The sequence below is a fragment of the Anthonomus grandis genome, chromosome 6 (assembly GCF_022605725.1).
Source record: "Anthonomus grandis grandis chromosome 6, icAntGran1.3, whole genome shotgun sequence".
Taxonomy (NCBI): Eukaryota; Metazoa; Arthropoda; class Insecta; order Coleoptera; family Curculionidae; genus Anthonomus; species Anthonomus grandis.
The window spans coordinates 7,596,349-7,618,244 of NC_065551.1; the positions used below are offsets into that span (position 1 = coordinate 7,596,349).

General features: G+C 31.9%; 1 protein-coding gene across 1 annotated transcript in view; it reads left to right on the forward strand.

The window, feature by feature from the left end:
- The window catches only part of LOC126737744 (pre-mRNA-processing factor 6), a 71,803-nt gene that overhangs the window by 33,093 nt on the left and 16,814 nt on the right, over positions 1 to 21,896 (forward strand). The window contains exons 10-13 of the mRNA XM_050442761.1: positions 1,224 to 1,433; positions 1,498 to 1,660; positions 11,710 to 11,886; positions 16,210 to 16,393. Coding sequence (XP_050298718.1) covers positions 1,224 to 1,433; positions 1,498 to 1,660; positions 11,710 to 11,886; positions 16,210 to 16,393 — 734 coding nt within the window. The remainder of the gene's footprint in view (positions 1 to 1,223; positions 1,434 to 1,497; positions 1,661 to 11,709; positions 11,887 to 16,209; positions 16,394 to 21,896) is intronic.

The window sequence follows — 21,896 nt, forward strand, 5'->3', positions numbered from 1 at the left end:
TTTTATTTATTTATTTTTTCTTTTGTACAATTTATAACCTAAACATTATTGTTTATTTATGTAGTGTAAAGTTTGTGTATGGTTTTAAAATGTTTTTTGTATTTAAGTTTTTAGGATTGTTTGAGTAATATCTTTGATTTTCAGTTAAAAAATGGCTATTAGCTAAAAATAGGTATTTAGCAACCCATCACTAAGCTCTATATACAGGGTCTTACAAAATTCGGTGCAAATATCTTCTATCTACTCTTTCTTTTCTTATTTCTGTAATGCTCGAAAAATGATCAAATTCAATAGTAAGCTTATGTGGAAATTCAACTGAAAAGAAAACATTTTGTAACTTGATATACAGGGTGGTACAAAATTCGGTGCAAATATTTTAGGAGCGTGTTGTTGGAATTAAAATAAGACTTTTTTTCCAATTAACATGTGTCCTAAATGGAAAATAAAAAGAGCACCCAAAAAACGGGCACATGTAAATTTTCAGAAAAATTGATGCATAATTGTAGTTACGATACCAAATAATCGATTTTCTTCAATAAATTTGCGCGGGCTGTAGCTCTGAGGGGGTGCATTTTAGGACACATGTTTATAGCAAAAAAGTCTTATTTTAACTCCAGCAAAACGCTCCTAAAATATTTGCACCGAATTTTGTAACACCCTGTATATCAAGTTACAAAATGTTTTCTTTTCAGTTGAATTTCCACATAAGCTTACTATTGAATTTGATTATTTCTCGAGCATTACAGAAATAAGAAAAGAAAGAGTATTTCTTATAACTAAATTAAATGATACTTTAGATAAAATTACTATTTATTTAAACAAAATTTGTGTCAGTTTAAATAAATATGTTTGATTAAAAAACAAAATTTTGTTTTTTTCAATGGTTATCAGAGAATTTTTTTTTTCAATTTAGTAACTATTGAGGATACACTTTTAGTTATTATTACTTTTTTACACCTAAAGTAGCTTTTTGTTTACTATATTTGTTGTTTTATGTCGTGACGGAAAGTTTCTTTGGCTTTAAAAATTCTATTTTTTGAAAACACTTCTGATCGCTTTAACTACTCACAAAAATGTCACTTGAACATCCCACCTAATAACACTTCTAATATCCTGTAGATTAAAAATGTTTATATTAGGATTGATCTGCCAGTCACGAAAACCGAATTGATTATCATATAGCACCTATTTTTTCGATGAGTTTAAGAATTCTATTTTTTCAGGGCTGTAGAATGTTGTCCAACTGCAGTAGAGTTATGGTTAGCCCTGGCAAGACTTGAAACCTACGAAAATGCAAGAAAAGTATTAAATAAGGCCAGAGAAAACATTCCCACAGACAAGCAGATTTGGACAACGGCTGCCAAACTTGAGGAAGCTAATGGTAATCATCATATGGTTGAGAAAATTATTGAAAGGGCTATCAGTTCATTAAGGTGATAGATATATATTTAAATGTTTTAGGATATCAATACAATGTTCTTTATTTTTTTATTACAGTTCAAATGGTGTAGAAATAAATAGAGAACAATGGTTTAAGGAAGCAATAGAAAGCGAAAAGGGAGGTCACGTTCACTGTTGCAGGGCCATCGTAAAAGTTATTATTAGCTACGGAGTTGAGCCTGAGGACAGAAAACATACGTGGATGGAAGATGCTGAAAACGTACGTTTAAATTTTGTCCTGTCGATATGTGATATCTATTTACACACAGTGCTTTAATTTTAAAACAAACCACCCTTAATAACTTAACTCTCTTCCAGCTAATCTTACTTTGATATATTAAATTGTCTATTCAACTGTATCAATAAAAATTAAATCAGTTAAAGTACAAGCAAATGGTAAGCATATGTGGCAATATTATTTTATCGATCTCACTGGCTACTGATTTGATACATCATTTTAAAAGGCATACAATCTGTGATGGACTTATATATTTATGAAATAAATATATAGAAAAATAAATATCAAATTTTTTGCTTGTAATAATTTGTTGCTGTTCCATCTTGTTAAAAGTAGTTTTCAGTACCCTTTTTGGTAGTTAAGTAGATATAACACGGTTAAGGCTGATATGCCTTAGGTAAAAAGGTTTATGAACTTTCCCCTGCGTAATACAAATATATACTAAAAATTTTAATAATTGCAATTTACTTTTAAAGTGCTGAAATCTACCTAGTAGCGAAATCATAATTTAAATGTTACTTTTGTGAAATTTATTTTAATCATATCAACATTATTCATATTTTAATTCATCATTTTAAAAGGCATACAATCTGTGATGAACTTATATATTTATGAAATAAATATATAGAAAAATAAATATCAAATTTTTGCTTCTAATAATTTATTGCTGTTCCATCTTGTTAAAAGTAAGTGTTTAAGTTGTAAACATTTATATGTATTTTTTTATATTTCGCTATTTTTCGGTTCCCTTTTTAGTGGGTAGAAAAAAGCACTGTGGACTTGAAACAAGAGCTTTTATTGTGCAGCTCAAAAATGATGGACTCACAGTTAAAATATCCAAAATCTAAAATGATCTAAAAAGCTAGTATACAATGCTCTTAAGCTATGTGAATCTTCACAGAGCACACAAAATATGAAAAGAGCTCCTAGAAAAAGAAAAACTTCCCAACATTTTGATAACCTTATAATGAGAATGTCTAAAGCTAATCCTTTTTTCAACGCATCTCCAATAAGAAGGGAACTCTTGGATCGTTATGATATACAACTGTCAGTGAGAACTGTTAGGCGAAGATTAAATAAGGCCAACCTTCGAATTGTGGGTGAATGTAAAAGAAGTTTGGTCCTATAGCCCAAATAGCTATTGCCAAACCTTAGTGGAATGTATACCATCCAGATTGCAAGCACTGATTAAAAATAAAGGTTATCCCAGAAAGTATTAAGAATTTTGGTTATTATGTTTATACATTTTCTATATTTTGAGTTTTTTTTAGTAGTGTTCTATTGGACAGGGTTGTCTACACACAATTCCTGTATCGAAGAATTCAATTTTTCGAGGAAATGACAGAAAAGTTGAGGATTACTTCTGAGTTGTTTAAAAATATTTGTTTTGCCGACGAATGTACTTTTTTTTTTTAACAATTCTGTTAATAAACGTGACTCTAGGTAATTGGTGTGTCGAAAATCGTTCTTCGCGTCCTTATTTATTAATCATATCCTTAATGGCGAAACGTACTGGGAAACATGTTCGATACCATTCATTTTCTTATAGGTGAGCAAATATAAAATCAGTTAGATACTAATGGAAATAGGAACCTAAACGAAGATCTAATAATATATTTTCAGCGAGATGCAGTACCACCACAATACGTTCTTCCTGTGAGACAATTTTTTTAACGATGCATTTCCATATTAGTGGATTGAAAAAAGAGTTCCAGTAGAATAGCCGCCAACATCACCAGATATCAAATGTGTTTAAAGCACAACCAGATTCCTTCCTTTGATCATTTTCGGCAACAAATTATAACAGAATGTGCATCTATTCCAAAAAAATATTTCAAAATGTAAGAAATGAGTTTCAAAATAGATTGTATTTTTGTTTAGCCCAAACTGGAGAAATACTACATAAAGAGACTTTTAATTTAAGGTACCACAAATGGGGTAGTGCCATTTAGGGGTCGGAGCACATGGGAAGCATGAGTCCCAAGAGGCTGCTTATTTCATAACTTAAATATCGTAGTTATCGTACCTCTAACATTTGTATCAAATTTGGTTTTTTTACCAGTTTTTCTAACTTTTTAATTTGAGAGATATTCGCATTGAAGGTTTTCAAATTGACACTCTGAATATATAGTGTTTCGTTTTCTCTCTGGGATACATAGTGTAGCGTTTTATTTTTCTATTCCTTATGTTCACTAACGCTCCATTGACATTTCATTAATTACATTAATAATTTCAGTCAACTTCTTTTATTCATATTTCTTTAAATTCACACTGTTAATGACACATTACTACTGTAATGCATCACTCTCTTGGTTTAATTATCCATGCTTTCTGTTGACGGTCCGTCACTTCTCTGATTGGTCATAATTAATATTTTCTCTGATTGGCTGATATTGACAGCTCAGGCGACAGATGGGGTCGTTATTGATTTAGTCGGTACTGCGTCCATTTTTCGAGGACTTGTTCCCGTGTTGCAGGTAGGAGCGCACGTAAAAGGCCAGTTTTTTTATTTCCGATTTTGTGAAGCAGGAAGTGGCCAATATGGTTTATAATTTATGGTCCTTAATCTTGTTCCTTTAGGGAACCGTTTATTTCATAATTCTGGTGCAGGATGCCCAAGATTTTGATGGAAAGATAATGAAACTTAGCAAGGGTTTTCAAGGGTTTTACTTTTCCGTTTTCCTCTTTACTCTTCTTCAATTGTTGATGGCTGCAGGCTTTTGATTTCCCCGGGAAATTGCTGAAAGCGGTGGCGGTGGATTCCCAGTCCGGATAGCTGAGCTACAAATGGCATACATTCACAGCCTCGGTTTTGAAGGCTAGCCGTTCATTTCTTGGAGGAATATAAAGGCCAGTTTATTCCATTTATTTAAATATTACTAACCATAGATTTGTCTCACTTATTTAAATTTTTAGTAATATACCTTTTATATCAATCTAACGTTGCAAATATTTAATCAATTATAATATTAATTATTTTTTGTTCAGTATTTTTCAGTACCCTTTTTGGTAGTTAAGTAGATATAACACGGTTAAGGCTGATATGCCTTAGGTAAAAAGGTTTATGAACTTTCCCCTGCGTAATACAAATATATACTAAAAATTTTAATAATTGCAATTTACTTTTCAAGTGCTGAAATCTACCTAGTAGCGAAATCATAATTTAAATGTTACTTTTGTCAATTTTTTATTTTAATCATATCAACATTATTCATATTTTAATTCATAGCAAATTATTAACATTTATCAGATTAGAACATGAGGTGTGTACATATCTTTGATGTAAATATAATTTGGTTGTATTGTTGAGATTTTTTTGCCTTATCCAGGGTCATTTAATTGTTAATTGAAACCTATATACCAAGTCTTTTTCTTAGTTTTCTTACATTTATAAAAAAAAAACTAAGTGGCGCACTCTTATTTAATAGTTATAATCAAGTTTAGATTCTTTAATAGACAGTCATAAGTGAACATTAGAACAATCCCAAGCCTCCAATAATTCTGAGCTACCGTCTGCAAACTCTTGGCAAAATAGTAACACTGTAAAGTTAACGCCACAATAGCATAGTTTTACTTTGTATACAAATTACTTATTATAATAAAAATTTGTATTTTTATAATAAAAATTATAAAAAATACAAATTACTTATTATACAAATATCATTTTATTTATTTAGCTTATGAAACCTATAGAATGTAATAAAGTTGTTATATACAGAGCAAGCCTTAAATAATCAGACAAACTTTCATTAAGGCATATTTAAATAATCGATAATATATTAAATAGTATATTTTCATTTATTCGTTTAAAATATATACTAACGAATCAGTTATAACTAAACGAATTCATTTATAAAAAAAAATTCTAAACCAGAATTCAAATGCCAATAAACATATACCGGGTGTCAAATTCCGGGTGGTAAATTCTATATTGTTATGACGAATTCATAATGAGTTACTTATTTTATTGGGTAATACGTCACTTATAGCAAAAATCAATTTAGAAATTTTTATCTCACATGCTCAAGAAATTCTTTTTTTCAATTCTTGAGCGTGTGATATAAAAATTTCTAAATTGATTTTTGCTATAAGTGACGTAATACCCATTAAAATAAGTAACTCAATATATCGTTGGTAATACACGGCTGAATAAAATGCATAATTTTAAAATTTTGATGAAAAAAGATGTTTTGTTGAAAATGGTATTCCTGGTTTATCCGGAAACGGTATTAACATGCTCTTTTCTTCGAATATCTGCATTAGTTTTAAAGATAATAATAATAAAGGACTTTATTCGGCAAAGAAAAATTTCACCGATACTTTTAATAATATGCCACTCTAGGTGAGATTCAGTTCGACCAGAGAGAGATTGCGTCAAACAATTACTCTCCAACCGCCTGTTCAGCTAACCTAGGTAAAATTCAAACTAAAGCTATTTCTAACGTTACCCTATCTGAATAATTTCTAATTGAATTGAATAACATACGAATTTTGCTAACTAGCTATTTCTATTCTCTAGAATTTATTTTCGTTAACTCGACATGTATAACAAAAAAAAACAAAACGTATTGCAAATATGAAAGTTCGTGCCTTAATTGCTATTAATGCTAAACATTGTAAAAAAATTGCTAAACATGATGTTTTACACACAACTGTTCTAATTATGTAGATAATAGATTTATTTGAACGTGTTTCTTAAATTTTTTTGGTGGTAAGTTTAAACCATCTAATGCTTTGTTAATTAGTAAGACAATGATGTACGAAAAAGATTTTTTGAAGAAAGCGGTGTGGTGGCGAGGAATGAAAATAGTATTTTTGTGCCTTATATTAATAACAATCCATCCTAAAAGTTATTCTACTACTGAATTTTTAATATTTACTTTTTGATGAAATTAAACGACAAAATAAAATCAAAATCTTACAAGCTAATAAACAAGCTAGGAAAAATTATTGTGCTTAACTCGATGAACGGTCATTTTTGTTACTCGATCAAATTAATCATCAACGTTTCAACAATTAAATCCTATAAAAGCAAAATCCGACAAATCCACTTTTAGAAAATTTTGGGAAATGAGAAAAACGATAAGGGGAATTTAAAAGCTCAATATCTTTTTAAGTTTCTTTATATACATAGAGCAAGTCATCAAGCATCTAATTTTGAACAATTCAACCTGGAAAAACATCTTAGTGTAAAGTTATTTGAAATTATTATTTTTTGTCGGGTTTTGAAACTAACAAACCCATTTGTCGGATTTTGAAACTGACCATAGTGGGTTTGTCGTATTTAAAAAAAAAAAAACTTTTGTTTTTGAAATACGTATTTTATTACGGAAAAATTTAATACTTATACCGACATTATTTAAAAAATAGTTTAAACTAACAAATCACTTAAATAAGGCATGTTTTCACACAAAGATAATTTCTAATTTTGAGACTGGCTGAGGAGCCTTCTGACTAGGCCACATGGTACACATTGTAATTAAAGTAGAGTTTTTATTCTGACCTGCACATCCGTCAGCAACAAGTCTTACTTTATTTTTATTCCTAAGGTCTAGTTGACAAAGTTTGTAAAATACAGCACTTGCTATTTCATTTGATCCCTTATGGTATTCGTCTTCAGTCCAAGCATAAATTGACACATTATTTTTAGTGAGGGATGAGTGTGAACTGCCAGTACTAATGGTAAAATTGTAAATATAAAGCTGGCGGCTATAATAAACTGATTGGTCAGGAATCTTTGGTAGGACCTGATTCTTCTGGCAATCAAATGATATTGTAATTAGTTCAGGTTTTTCTTCTTTTAAATGGTCAAAGAAAGCCTTGGCGCGTAATTTATGTACATGTCTTTCCGTCATTAGTTTATTTTTTTATTTTCGTCTTTCTCATTCTTTATTTTTTCTGTTAATTGGAGACACATGGAACACAAATCAGTGCGGGGTGAACCAAAGCCAATCATTGCAAAATAACTTTTTTTAACAAGAAGGGTTGGTATTTCGTTCGTACCACATCTTTGAAATACTAAGTGTTGAGGGTAAATATTTGCGGTTAGTTCTGTAATAATAAGAAGCTAATACAACCATTTCCCACATCAAAAATAATCCAGGAAAAACCGCCAAAAATTCCAAGCTGAACTCAACAAGAAATTGTCTAATAAAGAAGCACTGAACAGCTTGAATATAAACGACCTAGAAAACGGAATAAGTACTGACATTAGAACGATACCCAAAAAGATATGTGCCACTACCAAGAAAAATAATTCAAAAATAAAAAAGGAAACTAGAGAACTCATGGCGAAGACACAGTATACTATAACAACCAGTAGGTTATCTCTCTCTGTTTCCATTCATAAATCGACGACGGTCTCAAAAACCTTGAAGCCCGCACCCACAGCAAATAGACGGTAGTTTTACGTAAAACCATGGGCGGCGTGCATCGTGCAATAATAAAATTGAGATTAATTTTTCAGATTATAGTTTTTCGGCAACTGGCAAATTCTGTTTACCAATATTATTACTTATTATAAATTGTTTATAAATAAGAATAAAATTAATATAAACATTATTATGGAAAGCCATGTTAATAGGAAAATGGAAAATTAGCATGCAAAATAAATTTTTTAATAATAGCACAGGATAAATAGCTAGCTATTTGTTCTGTAATAGTAGGTAAACTTTCAAAAAAAAAATAGTTGTCAAAAAAAGTCTGCCAAATTTGTAAAACTTTTCATTACAATTGTACGATTTATTTTTACATTCTCGTACGGCACAAACAGTTCTCCCTTTAAATTTGTTACGTCTTTCCATTTTCAATAAGAATACAAAAACAAAATTATAAAACTCACGCAATCAAATATTAATGCTTCTCGCAACAAATAACATACAAAAAATAAAAGACGGCAAACGTATCTCTCCGCTGCTAACGACGTCACTGATCATAGGCAAGAGCCGACGGGTGAAATATTTCGGATGAAGCGCGTTGGAGGTCAACGAAATTTCGGCGCGTGGAGTATCGAGATAACCTACTGGTTGTTATAGTATACTGTGGCGAAGAGAAGAAACTTGGAGAAAAGGACTCATGAATACAACGGAATTGAAACAGATTGATAAAAAAGAAAACAAGGGAAGATTTAAGGCAATACAACACAGAAATGATAACAACGACCATCGAAAACAACAAAAACATGAAAGTACTTAAAACACGTAACAATGATGGACGCCTCTAAATACATCAACTAAGGGACGCAAACGGAAACATCAAAGAGGACAGGAAAGATTTAATGGATATCGTGGAAAATTTCTACAGCACACTGTACACAGGAGACAACCCAGAACAAGCAATCGGAGTTGATGAAACGATTCTCAATGTAGGCTCCGAAGATCTTCCTGACATCACCAGAGAAGAAGTAGAAGTAGCATTGTCTCAAATGAAAAACGGTAAAGCACCAGGGGAAGATGGAATTACAGCTGAAATGATAAAACTTGGGGAAAGAACTACTGTAGAAGCAATGACAATTCTTCTTAATAAATGTATGACAGAAGGCGTGATACCCCAAGCATGGCAAAAGGCCCAGGTGATTTTACAGTACAAAAAAGGAGATAGGTTGAGAATCGACAACTATCGACCTATTAGCTTACTCCCCCACCCGTACAAACTTCTGACAAAGATAGTAACAAATAGGCTTACAGCTAAACTAGATGCCTATCAGCCCCCGGAACAAGCTGGCATAGACTGACAAGCTATAATAGAAAAATGCAACGAGTACAATGAACCACTACACCTCGCATTTGTTGACTATAACAAAGCTTTTGACTCCGTAGAGTTGTGGGCTATTTTTAAGGCCATGAACAATGCAAGAATCGACTCTCGATACAAGCAGCTTCTCAAACACATATACGAAAATGCGAAAATCACCGTTAAAATCTCGGAAGGGATAGAAACAAACAAAATTCAAATAAAAAGAGGAGTAAGACAAGGGGACACCATCTCCCCAAAGCTGTTTACACTGGCACTGGAAGACATTTTTAAAACTCTGGACTGGAACGAGAAAGGCATCAAAATCGACGGCAAACATCTGAGCCATTTACGCTTTGCGAATGATATAGTACTCTTTAGCCAGAATATAATAGAATTACAGGAGATGTTGGCGGAACTTCAAAGAGAATCGAAAAGAATAGGCTTAACCATGAATTTAAATAAAACAAAAGTCATGTCACCTGACAATATTCAAGTACATATAGAAGACCGAATTATTGACAACGTCGAAGAATATGTATATTTGGGACATTGCATCAAATTGGGCAAAGAAAATCAAACTGCCGAAATAAACAGACGTGTTCGTTTGACATGGGCAGCCACGGGTAAACTGTCACGCGTCTTGAGAAATTAAACTATTCCAATTAATTTGAAAAGAAAGGTCTTCAATGCCTGCTTACTGCCCGTGATGACTTACGGAATGGAAACCATGACACTCACTGTTAAATCAGCCAACAAGCTTAGGACCACCCAAAGAGCCATAGAGCGGATGATGCTAGGAATAAGCCTGAGAGACCATATCACAAATGAGAGTATTAGACAAAGAACTAAAGTTGAAGACGTTATAACACGCATAGCCCACCTTCCATTTCAGGTGGTAGGACACGTCGCCTGACAGGACGACTTGAGATGGTCAAGACAAATCGTTCAATAAACGCAGCGTTGGTAGACCACAGTTACGCTGGCTCGATGATGTCAAAAACAAAGTGGGCAACAGATGGCACCAACTGGCACAGAACAAAGAAAAATGGAAGAATATAGGGGAGACCTATGTCCAGGAGTGGACTGTGAAGGGTTGCTGAAAGAAGAGAAAGAAGAAGTTCTGTTTCGGCAATAATAAGACTCGATTACCTTAAAACTTTCAATGAATTTCATTACTGACTTTTTTTTCGCACTATATTTTCAAAAAATTCTGTCGCCACCCCTTGTTTCAGACGCCATTTTCCCGGATTCTTTAAACCTCTTTAAACCCCATTAATCCGATCTTTACCAACTGCCAAAATTTTAGTAAATGCATTCCTGCAAACTGGAACCAGTTTTAAAGTATTGGCCTTGGGAATATAACAACTGAAAATCTTCTTTTAGACGCGCCGTTTTCATTTTGGGTCCTTTTGCGTTTAATATCTCTAATCAGGCAGTGCTTTAAAATTAGGTTGTCTTGCTCAATTTTAGTTTTGTGAAGATAAAAAGTTTTATGAAAATTTGAAACATCGTACATTGACAATGAACTGCAACGATACGATTTTGTCGCGTGTTTACATTTTGGATACTCCGGCAAACTTTTATTCTTGTATCTAGAATATTGAATATTATGCAAAACACTGTCAATAAGTTTAAAAAAAAACTTACCTCTCATTTTGCTCTCGTTTTCTGTTCCAAGTTTCTGGTTTACCCACTCTTTTCCTTGCTAAGAGAGGCGTCGTAGGTTTTATTGACTCTGTCAATTCCATTTCATAGTGTTTTAGGCACTTAAATTATATTTTTTTATAAAAAAATTTGGCAATAATTAAATAAAAGGATAAAATACTACTGTTCGAGTCCGCGAATAACGTTATACTAACAAACATCGTAAAAAATTCGCGCGTAAAATTATTATTGTTATGTGGACGCCAGGAGCGCCGTGATTGGTCGAAATGGATTTGTCGGTTTTTGTGACGACGCGTTCGATTTGACATTAGGATTTGGCGGATTTTGAAACTATAGCCAATATTCTACTTTAAATTTTAACGTATTTTGACGGTTTTTGATACCACAAACCTATTTCAATCTGCAGATTTTTATTATGTAAACAGTTCAAAACAATAACCTCGTTTTTGACCAAAAGTGGATTTGTCGGGTTTTGCTTCTATAGGATTTAATTGTTTAGAACTTAGCAGAAATTTCTTCTCATTATACATTTTTTGTAATCTAAGCTAATTTCCTAAAGTAGCAAAATTATATTGTTTGATTTATATCTCATTTGAAAATTATTTCGAGAATTGATATTTCTTTTTTTGTAGTGTACAAACCAAGGCGCATACGAATGTGCGAGGGCTGTTTATAACATTTCGTTGACAACATTTCCAGGCAAAAAATCAATATGGTTGCGGGCCGCATATTTGGAAAAGAACCATGGAACTAGAGAAAGCTTGGAAAGTTTACTTCAAAGAGCGGTGGCGCATTGTCCCAAGAGTGAGGCAAGTACAATTTTGGCAGTATCTTTTTGTATTCTTTGTTTTGTCAGATTTGGGCATATAGATTTATACAGGGTGACCCATCGAAAGCAGTCCTGCAAGGTTTAAGGTCTTTTTTTTTTTAAATTTAAAAATGCTCGGACTCGTCGATTTTTGATTTTAGGGGGGACAACTTTTTTTTGAAACTTTTAATTCTTTCAACCCCTTGGCGGGGGTTGCAACCACCCTCAAAATCTTAAATAGGAGTGGGGGTTAAATAATAACTTATTTTAAAGGTCTTTTTATTATTGTTACAACTGCCAAGTTTGAAATTGCTAACTTGAGTTTTCGCAGTATGACGGCTTGTCAAAGACTTAAAAACAATACCATTGTTTAATACTTTTAGCGCTAGTTTTTAGAGATTCTTGATTTACAAAACAAAAATGCTCGCACCCATCGTTTCGCATTTTTGATTTTAGAAAAACGATTTTTTTTTAAATATAATAATAATAATAATAAGTCTTTTATTTGCCACTGTTTACATGATACTATTTAACGGATTTATTTAACATCTTAAACTATATCTATTTACAAAAAAAGCAAAAAGGAGGTTAAAAACAATTTTAAAAAGACACAGGTTTAACCCCCTGTGTAAAGTAAACGAAAACTCAAAAAGAAAAAAAAACAAAATAATAAGTCTAAATTATCTATAAATATACATATTTACAAAATAATACCATATTATCTATATTACTATAACACAATCCTATACTATTCCATACACACGCCATACATATATACAGGGTGACAATTTCAAGAGTAGCCATGGCTTATAATTTTTAAACCGTAAAAGATATAAAAAATGCTTAAAACCGTTTCTATAGTAACAAGGGGGAACCAAAATGATGAATTTTTTAGGGATATACTATCATCCCCCTAACCCCCAGAGCCACCCCCTTAAAAATTTTAAATTGGAAGGGTAGTCGAGTGATACCTTGTTTGAAAGGTCTATTAATTCCCTATATTATGCGACCCTACTTATAATAATCAATGCATTTATTTTAGAGTTATGCCAATGTTAATATTTTATTAAAGGTTATTTAAGTGTTTTTTAATTTCTTATAAAATTAACATATTTTGAAAATGTCATAAAATATTTAACATTTGAACATTAGTACAAATGAGGTAGATATTGGGTGTGCCCTTCCCTAAAAATATGGGGATTCTCATCACTCCAGTAACGGCAGTTTTGCTTATTAACGTTACCGTTTAAATAAAAAGTGTACTCGTCACTGAAACAAATGTTTTTTATAAAACGTGGCTCATTTATTATTTTTTGGGTCATTAATTCACAAAATTCGATCCGCCTGTCTGGATCGTCATCACCAAGTTCTTGAACAATCTGTAGCTTGTAAGGATGGAATTTATTAATTTTTAATATCTTTCGTAGTGATTCACGAGACACTCCTGTGGCAGCTGCTGCTTGACGAGTCGACATACCAGGATCCATAGCAAAATGCCCAAGAACCTCAATCTGAGTTGCTTCATCCAGTATTCTTGGCTGATTTTTCTTTATATCACCTACAAACCCAGTTTCTTCAAATTTTCTTACCAACTTCTGGATGTAATAATGCCTAACCTGCTTATCTGGGTGCCTCTCATTAAATATTGTGGCACTTCTACGAAAACAGCGATTTTGAGAACCATAAATAAATATCATTTCAACTCTTTCGGCGATCGTATAAACCATTGTAAAAATAAAACTAGAGCAGTGAGAGAACTTTAAATCACAAAAAGAACCACGATATTACTAACCAAACCAAAAATTGAACATTTTAAGGCAAAATTTAAATAAACAAAAAACAACAAATATTTCGAGAATGGCAGGCATCGAAAATTTTCCTTTTTTTTACATCGCCAAATACCATTCCGACAATTCAATAATTTCATTATAAGTGTACTATTTATTGGAGTTTTGTTTTGGCTTTTAACAATTCATTTTAGTATCAGAATAAATATTTTTATTCTGATAGTAAAATGAATTGACTAACATTTAAAAGGACATACATATCTCGGAAATGGTTGCATTGATTTTAATGAGTAAGACGGCAAAATATAGGGAATTAATAGACCTTTCAAACAAGGTATCACTCGACTACCCTTCCAATTTAAAATTTTTAATGGGGCGGCTCTGGGGGTTAGGGGGATGATAGTATATCCCTAAAAAATTCATCATTTTGGTTCCCCCTTGTTACTATAGAAACGGTTTTAAGCATTTTTTTATATCTTTTACGGTTTAAAAATTATAAGCCATGGCTACTCTTGAAATTGTCACCCTGTATGTATATTGACATTACTAGTGTAATAATAACTACTATTACAACACAATAACGCTCACTGCCAAATGAATGCGATAAAAATTTAACAGGGAATCATTCTATTTTTGTAAAAATTTCTTATAAAAAACTTAAATCCGCCTAATGATCATTTTTTGAATCTTTCAGGAATTTGGTTATATACGATATATATATTAAATGAAAAAGATCGTTCGTAAAAAGACGTTGTGTGCAGCGGCGGAAAGATTAATCCTCTATGCCTTAAATTTAAGGATTGAACATCGTTCATTTTGTTATATAACCCCACAACTTTAACCCCTTAGCGGGGGTGATATTCTCCCTTATTTTTTAAATGGAAAGGGGTGTGTTGTGATACATATTTTGAAAGAGCATTCAATTTTCTTTATAATAGCGCTTTGTCTTTTAAATTTGAACTATCCACCTCCAAGCAATGGAATTCTAAACATTTTACTGGATATTTTGGGTGTGTGAGTAAAAAATTATTTTTAAACTATCAAAAATCAGTCAACAATCCCACTTTATCTTCAGTAAACAAGTTGATGTGAATTTAAGTTATTTATGTGCTTTTCTTTCGATTCGATAAAAATGGTTTATTCTATTGCGGGGAGAGTGGAAATGATTAAATTATACTTTATAAACAATCAATGTGCAAGACTAAAGGCAACTTTGTTTAATGTGGGACATGCAGATAAACACGTACATCATGGTTTCATCCTAGTTAGTGGCAAAATTTCGGGAAACTGGTTCAGTTTGAACCAGTTAGTGTGAACCCTACATTAAGTACCAGAAAACTTTCTCATGTAACGGGAGTCTCGCGAACCACTGTTTAGAGAATTTTAAAACATAATAAATGGAACCCATATAAAATGCAACTTCTTCAAGAATTAAATGAAGATAATAATAACCGCCGTTTACAGTTTTCTGAAATAAGGTCCGAATTAATTTAAAATAATACCAACTATCTTTTAAATGTTTGCTTCTCAGAGAAATTAATTTTTTCTCAATGGCACTGTCAATCGTCATAATTGTCAAATACGAAATAATTGTTGAAACGAATCCAAGGATCTACCATGAGGTTCATACTCAACACCCTCAAAAATTAAATTTTGGGTTGGTATAGATTGGGGATGCTATCGAATGGCACGCGAGATCACCCGATTTATCTCCTCTTGATTTCATTTTGTGGCGACATCTCAAATCGAAAATGTATGCCACCTAACCTGAATCGTTAGAAGATGTACGGAACGGCATCATTCATGAATGACAACAAATAACATCCGATATTCTTCACAATATCCGGGAACACTTTGAACAGTTACTCTATTATTGTATGGAGGTAAGCGGCGGACATTTTTAATATTTAATAAAATAATGCGTAAGTACTAATCAATAAAATTAAATTAGATTTCTCAGGAACCCGCAGCTCCAATTTAAAAAACAAAGCGCAGTAAAGAAAATTGAATGCCCTTTTAAAAGACGTATCACAACACATCCCTTCCCGTTTAAAAAATAAGGATGAATGTCGCCCCCGCTAAGGAGTTAAAGTTGTGGGGTTAAAAATTTAAACAGAAAAATCGTTTTTCTAAAATCAAAAATTGACGAGTGCGAGGATTTTTGTTTTGTAAATCAAGAACCTCTAAAAACTATCGCTAATATAACAATGGTATTGTTGCAAAATCTTTGATAAACTGTCATACTGCGAAAACTAAAGTTAGCAATTATAACTAGAATAAAAAGACCTTTAAAATAAGTTCCCCCATCACTTGATCCCCATTCATATTTAAGATTTTGACTTAGTACTTTCAACCCCGCCAAGGGATTGAAAGTATTAAGAAAAATTCAATAAAAAAGTATTAAAATAAAATAAGAATCGACGGTTCCGAGCATTTTTTTAATTTTTTTAAAAAAGGGCCCCAAACCTTGCTGGACTGTTTTCGATGGGCCACCCTATATACATTTGAAAGACTAAGTTTATTATTTTTACTTGTAGGTCTTGTGGCTGATGGGGGCTAAAAGCAAATGGCTTGCGGGCGACGTTCCTGCTGCTCGTGGTATTTTATCTCTGGCATTCCAGGCTAATCCCAACAGTGAAGAAATCTGGTTGGCTGCAGTTAAATTGGAATCGGAAAACAAGGAATATGAAAGAGCAAGGAGGCTGTTGGCCAAAGCTAGAGGTAAAGCTTTTTTGTTTTGTTTATGCCACTGGTCTAACCAGCTGTCTCTCTCAAGTTCAAAAGTAATAATATTTTAAGTCTATCCAGATTGGAACTCATTCTATAGAAAACATGTCTTACAGTTAAAGTAGTTACATTTTGTTACAAAGCACAACAATTAGCAACAAACTATTTACCCAGTTTTACCAGTTTGGCCGATTTACTGGAATATCTATGACATTCAGTGTAGCCCGAATTGGGTATACATGAATGTATGAACATCTTGGAAACTATAAAAAATAGAAAATTGGGTAAACATAAAAAGTTGTAAGGTAATTCAATTGCCAGTCCAATGCGGCTTTGAGAACGATTTTATTTTTTTTCGTTTTTGAAATATTTTTAGAAAAATCAAAAAGTTGCATTTTGGAAAAGTGCTGTATTTTTTTTATTTGAAGACATTTTTAACATCTCTAAAAATATGGGACAACTTTTTAAGAGCAATGCATCCTTGCATTCAGTTTTTATTTTTGACGTTTCGGTTGAGAGATACCATCATACATTTCTTTTTTTCTTATGGGTTTTTACTTGTATTTCAACTTAGATCTTTAACGTATTGGATAATTTTATACAACGTAGTAATTTTAATCTATTCCTCATATGCACAAGCAATTGATTCACAGTTCACAAGTTGGCAGATATTTTTTTGCAACAAATACATCATTCAAGCATGTTCAAAAAAATTTGCAGTATTTTAAGACCAGGTTACAAGCCTCCCTCAAGAAAGAAATTGGGGAATAAAATGTTGGATGAAATATATGAAGAGTTTTAGAAAAATGTAAAGATCAATTAAATAAAATAAATAAATAAATTATGGCTTTATTTGTACTTTCCAATATTGTACATAGCCGAAGTCTAGCTGTCGGGGGCTCTAATTCCTTTCCCAACATAATAGATAGAGGTTTTAATAATTATATGTATTTCCAAAGGGACTGATTCTGTTTTTATTTTAATTTATCCGGTGATTTAAAGGATGGGGAAGAAATCACAACACACAATTTGTTCTGATAAATTCAACCCGTTTAATGAGATAATAATATCCGAAAAAACACAGCTCTTACTTCGGCGGACACTCGGGCAAACACTTCTTAAACTAAATAAATTCTTAAAGTTTGCATCCATAAACGTTTTTGGTCACTACTTATTTAATTTAGTGAAATAGGGCTTTAGAGATCGATAGGGAGTTATTAGATTTTTGGAGAGGTTCTTTCACAAAAAGGGGAGATTTAGAGGCATACTTGTGCCAATTTAGCGGGTGAACGATGAGAGCGCGCGTGACTTGCCCTATTAAAATCTTGACGGCCACTGGCACTGCCCGAATTCACGAGACAGACCCAATCTTATTTTCGGTGTTTTTTTCAAGACTTGCCGATCAAGTGGTGAAGAGGCCTCGAAACCGACCAATAGGATTAAACGTTTTTTTATGAGTTATGTCGTTTGTGAAGAGTCGCGGGACCATAAATATTAAATTCTAACTATTATAATTTGGAAGAAACGAGTAGTAATTTGTACAGGGTGAAAGAATTTGAACACTAGCCAAAAGCTAATCTACTTAACGTATTTTAACAAATCTAAGCAAATTCATTTTAGATAGCACAACGGAAAAATTAACATTTAAAATGGTAATACTAATAGTAATATAAAAAACAGATATACGCCCATTGGTCCATAATAATCAAAAAATATAAAATAAGAAATAGCTACAGACGATTTACTTGTTCTGTTTTGTTAAAAAATGCAGCTGGAGCTTTTTCTTAAAACCCGCTATTGACATCTCTTTTATAAAATTCGGAACAAGGTCATTGTAAATTGCCACAGCATTATACAGAAAACTACGACGAAAGAAAGCTGTTTGATATCTAGGAATTGACAACTTCCTTATAAATCTTTGATTTGCTTCATGTAAATTCTTCTGATAGGTAAGTTTTTCGTGGAGGTAGGGAGAAGTAGACGAAGCTCGCAGTCTATACACAAAAACCGCCAATTGCAAAGAGATTAGATTTTTGAACAGATGCAAACGGTACGTAGTGATTTTGTCTAAACACGGAACATAAACAATATTGCAGTAATTCGTAATAGGCAATATTAAAGACAGTTTTTTTCTTACTTTAAAATTAATTATGTTTCTGTTACAATGGCTTTAAAGAATAGTTTAACTTTTTAATGACATTAGAAACGTCTAACTTAAAGCGCAACTCGTCATCCAAAAGCAATCCAAGATTTTTTGCACATTTTACCATACTTATCGTCGGCCTCATATGAATTTTGCGTAAGTCCAAAAATGTAAATTTTACAGTAGGCGAAAAAAATAGTTATTGACTAACAGTAATGTAACTTCAAAGACTTTTTTTAAATTATGTTTTGTTTTATGAAAACTAATATCGGAAATATCTGAAAAGGTATTTTCTTTTTTATTTAAACAAGTTTACAAGACAAGACAAGACTTAATAATCATATAAAAACTCATCGCATTTTGGACATACGCATATTTCATATTAAAAATACAACTATTATAATTGTTAATTATTATTTTATTATTTATTAATTACTTTTAAAAAACATTAAAAATTAAAAACATTAAGTACTAACATTCTTAGAAAAACATTACGTGTTATACGAACCCTTAGGATTCGTGTTCAAGATTGCCATAGAAAGAATGGTAATCTGGTTCTATAGTATTTTTTAGCAAAGGAAGGTGTTCAAACTTTTCCCTTTTAATTTACCTTGATAGAGTTTTGGTAGCTTTTCCATGGGTATACTCAAGCATTTTTCATTAAATCTGACTGAAAGGATTTGAAATTCACCAGAATGCCTAATCTTATATTCAATGGATCCGTTTGAATTATATTTTAGAGCTCTAATATCTTGTACAGTAGGGTCACCAGTTTTACGTCCAGGCCGAATTGAATTAAAAAAGTTAATTACAGAAAAATCTTTAAAATAATCATGACTCAAATAATAAACATAATAAGGTCTTGGGTTTTTTCTCGCAACTTTTATCAAATTTACGTAATCGGCAGGTACGTTTATTACCCTGCCTGTAATCTTTCTTTCAATTGTGGAATGCATAGAATCGCATTCCATTTGTGTATGACCCTTCTCTAAGTATTTTTGAATAAACCATACTTTTTTTTCCATTGAAAGATTTAATAGGGCATTAGACAAAGTGGAATTGCAATTCTGTGCACCACAACCGTCACTGTAAAGAATAATAGTTTTGGTATTTGGATCCATAGTTGATAAAACCATGGTATCTAAGAAGGTACAAATAATCGAGGCAAAACAGTTTGACTTTAACTCCCCTTCCCCTTCGTGCCACAGAAAACAGTAACCATCCTTTGTATGTAGATTAAAAATAGTGAAATTTTGCAGAATCAATTTAGTTTTGTAGCAAAGGGCAGACACGTTTGACTGTGGACACAGTAAAACAGATTGGAGATCCATGGTAAACACTTCATGGGGTGACTGCTTGTCTTTTTCTTTTTCAGTAGATCGGAAACATTTTGTGTTCGGTGCCATACACAATATCACATTCGTCCTTTTTGGTACTGAAGAGAGATAAATTTAGTTCTGCAAAAATATATTTAAATAGGGTTAATCCAACTGTTTCTATTTTTTTATCTGTTAACCAAACATTTTTATAAAAATCATAGAGTTCAGTTTTGTTTTTCCAGCGTGGTTCTAGGTATAGCTTTGAAGACGGTTTGCGGCAGTAATGAGATTCTAGCTTTGGTAAATTATTAGGAAAATCTTTTTTGAAAACTGATATTTTTTCTCAATGTTTCTTATTTGGTGTTTTTGGTCGCAGTCTTTAGTTTCAGTTTCTACATTATTACATTTTTTATTTTTGGGTGAATTAAAGCTTTTATTTAACCAGTGAGTAATAGTTCTCATGGATACACCAAGTGTGTTCCAAAACATCATTTTGCATACTCTAACTCTCTCCTTTTTTATGTCAAGAAAGAAAGAATAAGAGCATTTTCTTCTACTTTCTCCTTCGGTTTTTCGGTTCCTTGCCCTTTTGATATTTGAAGAGACCGCTCTTGCATTGGCAAACATTTTTTTCTCCTCCCATGTATACTTTCAGAATTTTTGAAATATTTTTTGTCTTTTTTCGTCATTTAAGAGATAACATTTAAAAATAATTTTCTTTGACCCCTCTTTACGTGAACATGGTTTATTTATACAATAAAATTCAGTACACACATAGAAAAATTAACTTAATTTTAAAAACCAAACACCAAAAAAATATATTATTTTCATTTAAAACAAATTTTATTAAACTAAGAACTGTAATTTGCTTAGTTAAAGAATTTAATTTTTTACCTATTTTCTTATCATAATAAATTTGTTATTTTAAGAATAAATCGAAATTCTTTCTTAATGTAAGTAAAATATTTTAGGCTATTAAAAAGGCCCTGCAAAAACCTAAAAAAATTATTTTAGTTCTAAAATAATTGAAAATATTTAGAATAAAAATTTCAACATAAAATACACTTTCCAGGACTCATAAACTATCATAGAATTTTTTTTCGCCTTCTTAAACACACCAATCCAAACGAAAAAGTTCCTCTTAAACACAGGCGATTGACTTATCTTTTTTAAATAAATTTCAAGAGTCTTTTTTTAATACCTATAAAAAAAAGCATTTTACAGGCATAAAAAAATACCTATGAAAGTGGCGTAATTCCAATTCGAATTAAAAATGAAAATTGCCTAAGTCCTACACCTAATTAAAAATCAGTATTTTATAAATTATAACATTTTCTATACAATCATTTTATTAAAGGACATTTACCTGGACTTTTTTAGAGCAAATTATAACAATTCTTTTACTTAAACACCTTTTTTTAATGTTTAAAAGCAAAAACTGTAACACACAAAGGATACACCACGTTCAAAGCATAGAATATGTGTAACAAGATGGAACTAAAACCTAATTTTTGTTAAAAAGTGGTCTTACGCAATTTTCATATGATGCCGACGTTATGCTGATTACCTCCCACAAAAAGCTTTAAACCGTCCAATGCAAACCTTTTTTTATTCTTAGAAATAAAGCACATAACACAACACTTTGAAGGATTGAGTTTTAAATTATTTTGAGAGGAAAAGAAGGAAATTCTGGAAAGATCGTCGTTTATTTCATTTGATGCCTCTAACACAGATTCAGCCTTAAAAGAATGGTAAATTTGCGTATCATGTGCGTAACGATCTGGCAGTATTTTACAACTTTAAATAAATCAGAAACAATACAGGTACATCAGAAATAATACAGGTTCCAAAACAGATACCTGGGGTGCTCCAGACGTTATATATTTGGTACTTGAAAACTACAAAACTAAACAAAAAACGACTACCATTTGCCTTCTGTTTAATAAGTAGGATCTGAAAAACATTTGGGAAACATTATCAAAGCCATGATAAGCCAATTTTGCTAAAAGCAAATGATGATCCGAGGTGTTAAATG